The sequence below is a fragment of the Ischnura elegans genome, chromosome 7 (assembly GCF_921293095.1).
Source record: "Ischnura elegans chromosome 7, ioIscEleg1.1, whole genome shotgun sequence".
Lineage (NCBI taxonomy): Eukaryota > Metazoa > Arthropoda > Insecta > Odonata > Coenagrionidae > Ischnura > Ischnura elegans.
The window spans coordinates 100256362-100268402 of NC_060252.1; the positions used below are offsets into that span (position 1 = coordinate 100256362).

At 38.7% G+C, this 12041-nt stretch overlaps 1 protein-coding gene across 1 annotated transcript in view; it reads right to left on the reverse strand.

Annotated features, from left to right (window-relative positions):
* Positions 1-735: 735 nt before the first annotated feature.
* The window catches only part of LOC124161936 (low-density lipoprotein receptor-related protein 6), a 588121-nt gene continuing 576815 nt past the window's right edge, over positions 736-12041 (reverse strand). The window contains exons 16-20 of the mRNA XM_046538203.1: positions 10755-11268; positions 10104-10298; positions 8016-8208; positions 6030-6429; positions 736-4062 (exon numbers count right to left, since the gene is read on the reverse strand). Coding sequence (XP_046394159.1) covers positions 2963-4062; positions 6030-6429; positions 8016-8208; positions 10104-10298; positions 10755-11268 — 2402 coding nt within the window. The 3' untranslated portion in view covers positions 736-2962. The remainder of the gene's footprint in view (positions 4063-6029; positions 6430-8015; positions 8209-10103; positions 10299-10754; positions 11269-12041) is intronic.

Consider the following 12041-nt stretch of genomic DNA (forward strand, 5'->3'; position numbering starts at 1 on the left):
TTCAAGCGCACGAAAACTCAACGGCTAAGTATGAATGCTGGGAAAACACCGTATGACGTCATTCTGGTTCCAGCTGTCGCCGTGTGAGGTGACCTTGGGGCGAGGCTTTGAGCGCTGATACGATGTAGGCTGTAAGCAGGTAGCAGAGTACACTGCTAGCAGGTAGCACTTGGCTTAAAAAAGGATTATTAATACCTTATCAAATGAAGGAAACTTTCCGATCTTCGGCAGTTTTAATACGTGAATATTAAGAGATTTTTCCCTGAGCTCTGTGCCTCATGCAGGCATTGGTAATCTCAGACGATGTAAAACTCCTATCTACTCGTATAGAAACCAGGTCCCTGTGACGTCACGTGGAGTGGCATCGCATGGGCGCCAATCTGGCCTTTTTTAAATACCGTTAAAATTGACCATTGCCATTCGTCTAACTGGGATATCTTAAACCAAAAAATTGTATATTATGAATACACTAATGGTGGGTAACGAATTGCAATCAATGCCTTTTGTTTTCTTTGATGAAGGAAACCACCCAATTTTCCAAAATTACAGCTAAGGAAGATCTTTTTGATGTGTAATTTGTAACACCAATGAGCGACTTGAGTAACATCAGCAAATGGTCAAGATCAAATTGCATAGTTTGGTCGACTCAGTAGGGCGTAAACTATTTGATGCTTATTGAAGACTCAAGAACATACTACCAACAAAAAAAGATACAGTATAATAATGAAAGAGAGATTAAATTGTGCCATTCTTTTATATTCTAACATAATCATTTATATACAAACCATAACTTCATGAAATACAAATAGGATACTTGCAGATCATAAAATTCTGCAAAATCTAGTGAACCTGAGGTGTAGGGCATAAAATAATCACTTATGATCATTTTAGCAAAAAACAATCAGCAGATATTAACCTAAAAATGTACATAAAATACATTAATAATGCTCATTCCATAAAAAAAGCTTCCCATTCATCAATAGTCTTATTCTCGCAAATAAATAAAGCATTAAAAAATTTGCACAGTAGGGATTTCGTGTAGATTGATTTTACACAAATTTGATAAGAAATATAATTATAAAAATTATTTAATATATAACAAAGGATTAAATATTGGAAAATTTCAAGAATATTTCACCAAAAGTAAAGCTCTTAAGTGAAGATGTAATTGAAGCTAAAATTTCATAATAGGTGGCAAACAAACATGTGCAGAGAAATATTATCTTTTCACCACCTTTGAATTTTTAAGTACCAATCAAACTGATTCTTTAAATTTGATATTAATGTGGCATGTACTAAATAACATTGTAAAAAGGTAGATTAAAAATTTCCAGCAGGAAGATATATGTTTTAACATGATAATAAATGATAATAAAGATGATAAAAATGCCCCAGCAGAACTCCATTACTTTCATTCATGAATTTTGTCCTGTTATTGCCCCTGAAACACAGCAGAAGGAAATTACAGATTCTCATTTTTGTGTGGGGTCCAAAAAAATCATGAAAAGAACAGGAACGGTAAGTTTTTACCGGTCAAAAATGCTGGAAATGATAGGGAAAATATACATTCCACGGAAACATATGATAGCAAACATACAGTGCCTTACTAAAAAAATTAGTAAAAGTTTGCATTTCAACAGCCATGGTTAGCACTTCTAACATCAAAGCACCAGCATTATGTCAAACAACATTCTATGATATGGTCAGCATCATTGAAATGAATGCCTTTCAGCTAAGGCACAAAGTCTCCCATCAGTTACATCAGCCAACAAATCCTTCGGCATCAAAGGATGGGACAGTATAAAAACAACCGAACAATTTTTAGTCCACCATTATTCTCCGGACTGGTAGTTATGTACAGTCAAGTATACGATTTCACTCAATCACTCACTCAAGCACAAACATGCATACCAATATAAAGTATTCACAAAAAAATGATTGTGTGCAAGTTGACTGATTTTCAGAAACACACATTCAGACACCAAGCTCTCAGTTCAGATGATAAAACACACAACAATTGGCAAGATTTTCAATTCCCTCTGAAGAACACCTCATGATCTCCAGAATCACTTGTACTATAATATGTATGGAATAAGGCATTACGTCTTTTGAACCCTAAAATGTTCCCTTGCTAAGCTTCAAAAGGATCACAGAGATGTGGCATCTATGTACATGCAGTGTCCGAAGTATCTTCATTGACAACTGCTTTTATTTAAGGCCAAAGTAATTCATAAATTTGAATAGAGGAGTGATTAGTGAAAGGCTTGGTCAAGGTCTCTGAAGTTTGAATACGCGCATCGTAAACATTCAACATGCAAGTAAAAACAGCAGCCAACAAACATTACTTTCTCCATCTTAGGACAGAAACTAAGAGTTAAACTGGCTCAATATCTTATCACAATGAGTCGCAGTCGGGCCATACACACTTTGCGCAGGGATCGTTTACACTAAAAAGCTTCCCAAAAGAGCAGTCACATCCAGCTTAGTCTCAAGCTGCACATCATTTGTATAGAAAAATTTCTCCAAAGCTACCCCATAGCAATAACATCTCATTAAAGTATTCACATGAAAACACCACTTCCTCGCCATAACAGAGATCTTTCCCTTAAAGCACAAACCAAACAAAAATATATATTATACACACGATTTTACTTGAAAAAAAGTCGATCTACACGCAAAAGAGTGGTCCCCCTTCTTCTTCAAGAAAAAAAAAATAAAACAGAGCGAAGCACATCTGAAATATATGTACAACATTTGATGAAGCTAAGAAAAAATACATCTGTACACCTACGCCACAACTCTGGGGAATAAGAGCATGGCATGCGCAAATCCTGCTCCACACTTCTCCATATTCTCCCGCCTCCAGCCGTCCCTACTCGGAAAGAGAGTCCACGACGGTATACGTGCTCCAACATGTTCTGGGACACGTCCCGACTCCGTGGTAGGGACGGGAAGCCCCGCGTCAGCAATCACAGCGGGGCTGATGAATATGGTGGGCTGGGACGGGGGAAGGGGGCGGAGGGAGAGGCTGAAAGTAGGACCTTTCAGTTGAGGGCGATGGGGGGCAGGAGTAATCTTCACTCTGACTATGCCCACTGTGACAATGCGACCGTGGCGTGGGCGGCGGGGGGAAGGGGTCGCTGTCGTACTCCGAGCCGGCTGGGGGCCTCCTCGGGGAGGGGTACGATGACATCATGCCCATCCCCCCGGCAGCGCACGAGTCTGACTCGTCACAGACATCTGTACTGCAAGGGGTGGGCGGGGGGGGCTGGTTTATGGCACGGTAGTGGCGGTAAGGCCTCCGCGTTGGGCCATCCCCACTTCCAACCCCCGTCGAGCAGCAGCGGGATGAGGACCTCGCATCGGTCGTCACAGGGCTCGGCGGTGGGTTCAAGGTTTCCCTCGGATATGGAGGGGCCGTAGCACTGGATCCAGAGCTCGATGCCCCCGTGACGTGCCCCCTCTCGTAGCCCATCCCAAGGTTCGACATGTGGACAGCATCCATCCCGGGACGCAAGGACCCCGGGTGGATGGGCGGCTTTGTCTTGGGATGCCGCCGCATGGCAGCAGCTATGACGGCCTGAGATGGCTTGGGGGCGAGAGGGTCGGCTGCCGACATGCCATCCCCAACACCGAGCTGCTGGAAGGCATCAACACCAAAAACGGGCATTCCTGGATGGTGCCGTTCACAACGTCGAAGGTGCTGGTGCCTCTGGCTACGTCGGCGGCAGAGGTACACGAGGGCCACCACAACGGCCACCAATGCAGCTGCAACTAGGACAGCAGCAACATACACTCCCTGCCCCTGAGAGCCATCGTCATGGTGCGTTGGCGATGCTGGTATCACTGCAGGCCGCACAGAGTCATCTCCCCTGCCCCTGTCCCCACATGCAGGGGGAGCTTCATCACTGCCATCAGCACAGTCATCCATCCTGTCACACACTACGGCTTGGGAAACGCAAGTGCCTGTTGTCAAACACCTAAATTCACCAATCTTGCAGCACATTACTTCATCATCTCCATCTGGGCACTGGGGCAAGCCATCGCAGACCAATGCATTATCTGCAAGAGAAAGAACATGGCCGTCAATCAGTTATAACAGTGTTCACACCACATACTCAAAAATGTGCCACTCTACAATATAAAGCCACAGTTGATGATTTTAGGTCGATTAGCTCGCTTTTAAAGAAAATACCAACACATCTCTTACCAGTAAAGTAAATTTAAATAGGAATAAATAACCATTCCAATAAAGTTAGAATAATTATTGAATCAGTAAAACATAGATGAATTATAAAACTAAATACAATTAAAATATTAACTAAATTATGCCTATCAAAATCCTTGCTATGATAGAAAGTACAAAAATAACCAAAACCAGCAACGTAATATTGTTATAAGTAAGAGGATGTTTAACCCCTCCCAACATCCAATGTATACAATTCATTTGTTTGAGAAAACAAAAAAATATAAAAACTGACAGATCACAAGACAAATCACTACCTGTAGGTAGCGATGAAAGTAGGTATATTACAGAGCAAAAAAATGGATGAAAACAGGGTAATTTATTATTTGGCCTGAAGGACTAGTTCAATTTGAAATACGTAAGAATTTTAAAAAATTGTGACTCCTTGTCACAGAATACATAAGAACATATACATGATTGATGCTACTGGGATAAAACACCTACAAGTAATATATTTTTTCCAATTTTCCAGTAGGCTCATCTTATTTTCCTATTTCCTTTATGATATATGTGCCTAAATCAGTTATCAACAAAAAAATTGTTATGGGTCAGTAACATATAAATATTTGATTTTCACATAAATTACCTTCTTATTGGCTAGTGTATTTTACACAATGAAATAGTACAGCGTAATTTAAATGAAAGGAATGGGATTTATTCAGTATAAAATTTTCTTCACAAATTTCATCTCATATTCGGGATTTCAGGCATTTACTTTACTTTTTCCATACCACATTTCCTAGGTTTAAAATACAATTTTTTCTGAAAAATATTTCATAATTTTGGAGTGCAAACAATAGTTTTGCTTTAATGACAAGAAAAAGTAAAACAAAAAAAATATCCTTTAATATTACTAACATTGATGGACAAATTTTAATCCACGTTCATTTCATACACTGGATACACTTTTCCATGAGGAAGAAAATGGCACTAACCTTCCGTTGGGTGCAATGGATCTGACAGGCACAACGCGAGTGTTATTGTATTTCTCTGTGCCACTAGGCGGCATAGACCCTTGGCACTTAGAGTAGCTTTTTGTTTTGACATTCTCTATGCAGCCTTTTGCTTTTGGAATTTATGCCGACAGATCAGTGGTGGATTATTCAGCATAGTTAAACAAAATAATGACGCAATAAAGCAAAATGCTGCAAAGCATTAATAGATAAATAAGTTAGCAAGCTAAAAAACACTGCTCTTATAGAATTCACATACTAAAATGCAATACATATCAAAATACTTAATAGCCTAAACAACATGTTAAATCGTATCTTGCTGGATCCATCCGGGGCCACATGATGGTGTGTAAAGGGGTATATGCACATCAAATAAGACATCATTTAAGTGTTTATTTAAACTTATAATGGTGCTTTAAACTTTTTAAGTGTACCACTGGGCCATGCGAAGAGTTAATAATGTTTTTTTCACATCTGTACAGGGATGCCGACTAACAAAAAATATTGGGGGGGCCCAAACTGGGGATCTTGCCCCGAGAAATTTTATAAGTAGTGAGTTTTAAGTTTTTAAGCATTTTAGAAGAGCCATATGATCAACATTAGATCGCTGATAACTCGAATCTTGATATCTGGACACCCCGGGGAAAAACGACTAGCCTGACACATTTTTTCCTCACACCCATAACAAATTTTTGAGGGGGCTTGGGCCCCCTCAGGCCCCATGGAGTCGGCGCCACTGCATCTGTGCCTGTTATACACATCATGCCTGAACTCAGCAATTCCTATATTGCGTCCGACGGAAGGTTAAAATGCTAGAAAATAATCCTTACCAATGCAACTGCCAGCATGACAGCGGAACTGATCAGCTCTGCACTGAGGACAGCCTTTCTCATCACTCCCGTCGATGCAGTCAACCTTCCCATCGCACCTGTAACTGATGGGAACACATTCTCTCCCAGCACCACAGAAGAAATAGTCCCGTTCACACGCAGGCCCAGGCTTGCAGTTCCTCTGATCATCATGAAGGATCAATCCCTCGGGGCAGGCGCAGTGCACTTCACCCATGTCATTCGGCTTCCTCTTCAACTTCCTCTTGGACGACATGTCCAGCCTCCCTCCATCAATGCCATCGTCATCGGCGTTATCTGGATCTTGCTCTTCAGGCTTCACAGTATAACACAAGTGCGAGCATCCACCATTGTTTTGGCTACAGCGATGGTTGTCCAGGTACTAAAGAGAGAAAATCATTTGGTTAGCCACATTATTCATTTATTTATTTATTAACCCTTTTAGTGCGGCACGCCGAAATATATTGGCTTTTACCGCTCGGCTGAAAAGTGCGGCACGCCGATATATCGGCTTTTACGTTACTGTTGTTAAATTTGAGTACATTGAAATAAAAAAAACTTATATGTCAGTAAACGCATAAATATGTTGTGATTATTGTCCAATTTAAACTCATAAATTAAAAAAAAACGTTTAAAGATATCTAAAAAATTAACTATATAATGTTTATTTTTCCTAGTTGCTACATTTGCTTAAAATACCCTCCGCATTTTTCGACTGTACCCTGGGAAGAAGGATAGCACTAAAAGGGTTAAATTCTTCAAACACAGCCAAAATGGCCTTTACATTGAATACAAAACATAAAATCTGCAGCTTTAACAAATGTAAACTATAAAAGGATATAAAAAAGAAAAAAAAGGGTTTCAGAAGATGGCTTTTCGAAGGTGCCTCTTGAATAATCTTATGGGCATTGAAAGATCCAGGGAAGGGTGATTACTCGAAAAGGCATTGAAGGAGGTGGGGAGTCTGTAAAAAAGTGATCTCTGAGAGAGAGAAAGACGGAATTTAGGTTGGTGTAGTAGGTGGTTATTACGGAAGGAGCAGGTGGGAATGTGGAGTGAAAAGAAAGGCAGTATTTCTGAGGATCGGAACTCGCCATTTAAGGCAATGTAAATGAAGGAAATATCGTGGAAATTCCTACGGGAGGATAGTGGGACCAATGATACGGCAGACATTACTTCAGAGCGAGAAGAATTACGGAGGTGAGGAACACAGTGTCAGACAAAAGAACCTTCGGAGTATAGATATATTTATTATTTTCCAAGATTCAAATTCAAATCACAGCATTTCAATGCTTGAAATTCTGCTTACAGCATTGGAGAGGTTGAATATTAAAAAAAAAACCAATCCATTTTCTCAAACGATACTTGCACTCATGATACCAGAGTCCTAGACTTTTTTTAACTTTAAAGGCAAAAAAAATAAAATATCCTTTATTACCACTAACACTGAATAGATAAATTTCAATCCACATTGATACACTGGATACAATTTGTTTGGAATGTAACCATAGAAACTGATCCTTTTTGAGTGATAAGCTATTATAATCACAAGTATGGTTACTTTTTTTGAAAAGTATAAACTTTTTTTCCAAAGAAGTTTTTATTAAATCAATTAAATCACAACCATGGTTTTGATTGCTAATATCATCTTCTGGTGCGGAAAAAGATAGTGTGACCACAAGATGATGTTGACCATCGAAACCATGATCGTGATTTAATAAAAAATTCTATTGGAAAAACAAAGTTTACGTTATTCATTCCAAATGTTCAGCAAATTCCACAAAGAAACGCTGTAAAATACCAATTTATTAAGTATTGTTACCTTTACCTAATCTTGATTCAGTTAATTTACAGTACTTAATTGAGAGACAAGAATGCTCCCATGACTTCTTCACTACTCATGAAAACAGTTCAAGTTTATTCTCAGTGGATATCATCATAACTCCAAATTCAAATCCAAGTACTTACCCTGGTATTGGGAAAGTGAACTGCAAGGAGATCGGTGAGATGAGGCACCCTCTCCTTCAGTTTCTGCCTCTCCAAGCCTGTGTATTTGTTTACCCGCTCAATTAGTTGTTGATCTCGATCCAAATAGTAAAGGTAATTACCGACCACACCAATACTACCAACCAGCTGCACATTGGTATCCACCAGGAATTTTCTGAAATCATATCAAACAAATTAAAATAAATTATACTCCATTACACCGAAGGATGAAGTTCGCAATGAAAAAATATTTGACTTAGCCGGGATTCGAATCCGGATCTCCCGATTGCCGGTCAGGCGTGTTAACCAGCTACACCACCAAGCCATTTTCTCAGAGCGAACCTCGGGATGGGTTTTACCGAACAAGATATTGACGTTGCAAGTCCACACTGTGGCTCATGTGGCAAGGGTCTTGCTTACTAAGCCACTGTCGGGGTGAAAAACCCTTATTTTGTTCCTGGTCTGCAATGACGAATTTCAAAGCACTGCAGGAACAAGTGACTTTGTACGCAGTCACATGGCTGGTTGCAAAGTTAAATACACCAAAGGATGAAGTTTGCCATGACAAAATATTTGACTTAGCCGGGATTTGAACCCGGATCTCCCGATTGCTCTTGTTCAGTAAAACCCATCCCAAAGTTCGCTCTGAGAAGATGGCTTGATAGTGGAACTGGTTTACACACCACAAACATGTACTTCACATTTTTTTTCCAATGAACAGAAATGATTTTTTTTCACTTTCTGCATTCAAATAAAATACCACCAACTTAAAGCTAATTGCTTTTGAGTATACTTGCAATAAATGAAATATACAATTGAGGAAAATTATTAGCAAATGAAATAGACAAGGGAGAGAGAAAACTCAGTTCACACTTCCACATGCCTTTTATACATGTAAGTGATGGTAAATTCCAATAATATTGTTTGAAATTTTAAATATTTGAGATATAACTGAACTATACATTTGTATCAAATGATTGCGCACATATCATGTTAAATTATTAAACTTTTCCCTACTAAAGACGTAAATATGCATTTGGACATTTCTTGACATGGGAGACGAAAGCCGTATATTTCCATCCGAGATTTTCTTATGCAGGTGAATGAATGCCGAATATTTATACGTTTCCAAGCTCTCCCCCTTTTATGACGGTCGCAGGTGTACGATGTCTTTGTTTCAGGACCCAACACTGCGGGGCTTAGGCCGTACCCTCTAAATCTGGGCGCAAGTACCCTGACCCCTCGTCTTACATTACCCCTCTTAGCAGTAACGGACTGCGGTCATACAATTGTTTATCCAGTCATTTTGCGATATAGATATTTGTTCCTTTCTCAAAAAATATAAACAAATAATTGAATTATTTGTCTTATGAGCAGCATTTACAATTTTTAAACAAAATTCTGCTGTAAATATTAACTTATAACTCAATTTCAGTATAAACATCAACTTGGAAATTGTTGCTGCATTAAATGCATTAATATTGACGGTAGAGCTTCATTCAAAATTTGACAATTCTCAGAATAAAACGAGGAATTCAATTCGTAGTCTGCAATTTACATCCAAGCAACAATTATCCACATACCTAATTTATATAAACAAAGCATGATTCACCACAAACCAATGCCGCTGGTAGGGTTATAAACCCCAAAAGGAGGGAGCCTGACTACCCTCGGAGTCCGAGAAAATGCGGAGTCCCCGCTAGGAACGGTCGAAAAAGGTCGGAGCTGAGAGTGTGTGATTATCCACGAAATTTTGCAGGACATTTGTGATTATCACAAATGTCCTGCAAAAATGCTCCGTACCGATGGGACGGAAGAATCTATCGGGGCTCAGTAGAGCAGTCACGTAAGGCGAGAACTTCACCATCTCAAAAGGGTTAAAGCAGTCAAGTACCTATAAATTCTTAATGAGTATTTCACAGTAAAGCTGAACTTGAAATTGAAAAAGAAAATAATTATAACCAAAAGTTACGTAAACCCAGTTCCAGTCCAAACACAAAAAAGAGTTACATATTTCAGTAAACTGTTGATAAAGCCATGTTTTTTTTCACGTCCTAGTTAGTCACCTACCTCTGTTTCCCATTCAGTGCAGATGTTTCAATTTTCTTTGGCTGTGCCCAAAATAGCAGGTCATCCTCACGGTCAACAGCCAATGATGTTATCGTCTCCAGATTGTCTGAGACAATCACTTTCCTTTCCTGGCGGCCATCCATTTGGGCACGGATGATTTTTGGTTGTGACCCAACATCAGTCCAAAACATCAACCTTTTGAAGTAATATATTCAATATTATAGAAATAGGTTTTCATTAGAACAGATTACAATGATAATCAATTCTAGAGGAAAACTACTTTTTTCAAATTAGCACGATGAAGCATGCACGTTGCCCTATTACAGATGCAGACATTGGCATTTTAAATTAGAAACAACATGATTTACTAGTTGTATAACAATTAATGCAATAAACTTCATAAATTGATATTGCTACGAGTAATAACAATAATACTTGATTAGCTGAGAGTGCATCCTCTTTTAATTACAGTTTTTTTAACCACAATTTCACAATCCTACCATAAATTAACCTTCATTGCTTCAGCTCCGATTCTCACTCAAAGTTCAAGAACATGTGAAACCAAGAACTGAAGGACTGAACCAAACCTCTTAATTCTACAAGTAAATAAAGATTTCAAATTTCTCATTTGATTTCAAGAATGAGACTCACCCTCTTTCTGGATGCAATGCAATATTCCTTGGTTTCTCTCGGTCACCCTTGACCACAATGCCCACGGAAGATCCATTGAGTCTTGTGACATTGATAGCATCTGACACAGCACAAGACCAATAGAGAAGTCGTGAGTAGGGGTCAAAGGCAAGGTCATGCGGATGGTAATGGTTACCCGTGGATCCACTGGCACCATGGGAGTCCAATGAGGACGAAGGGCTTGGGACGATGACAGACAGGTAGACTGACGAGTGATGGGACGTAGGCAATCCAAACGAATTATGAGAGTCATAATGCGAAAGCACGGATCGTGCGGCACTCGTCTCCATGGCACGGCGAATGGCTTGCGTACGTCCATCAACCCATAAGACAGAGCGTGTGGTGGGGTCAAACTCGATGGCACGCACATTCTTGAGGCCCGGGATGGGTAGGACTGTATCGGGGCATTCATTCGATGAAACTGTCAGCCTTGTTATGACATTCTTCTGACTGAAGAGCAGGAATGACTTTGGTGCTGTCAGGAAGAGAGCCAAGATAAAAATTACTACTACAAAAATTGATTCAAAATCATGAAATACTTTACATTAGGAGGTTTGGTAAGGCACAAATTTTAAGCATCAATGGCACACATGCCATACATTTTGATCTCAGTTTTGATATGAAATTATCATCTTAATAGTGATTACCTATTATTAAGCCTTAAATAAAAAAGATTGTATAAGAGTGGATCATATATACGTTTAAAAAAGATATTAAATACAGAATGAATTGAGTCAATTTCACAAATCTAGATGAAATTTCATCTACAGTGAGTAAAACTATAAGCCAAAAATAGGTATAATGGCCAGATATCATTTTCCCAAGTTTATAAAAATAAAAATAAAATCAATAAACAACTCTTAATATTTACATATTAAAATTAGTATCACAATTAACTAAAGGAAATGGAACCCTCAAAAATTTTCAAAGCACAACCATAGCTCTCAATATGCATCAGAAGTAAAAACAGAAAATGTATGCATGAATTTAAAATGTAAGGATGAGAAAAATTCTATTTATCATCACAATAACACCATGTGAATAAATATAGGATAATAAAAAATAGCATTAAAATTTATAAGCTTAAAAAGATTATTCCGCAAAAAATAAGCAAAATAAAATGCTAATAAATAAACTTCTAACAGCATTGTATTAAACCAATAACAAAGACTGCATTGAGGTACTGATATTGCCCAACCATCTATAAGCTCAATACTTTTCATGAAGTTTAATGATTATATTCTAAGA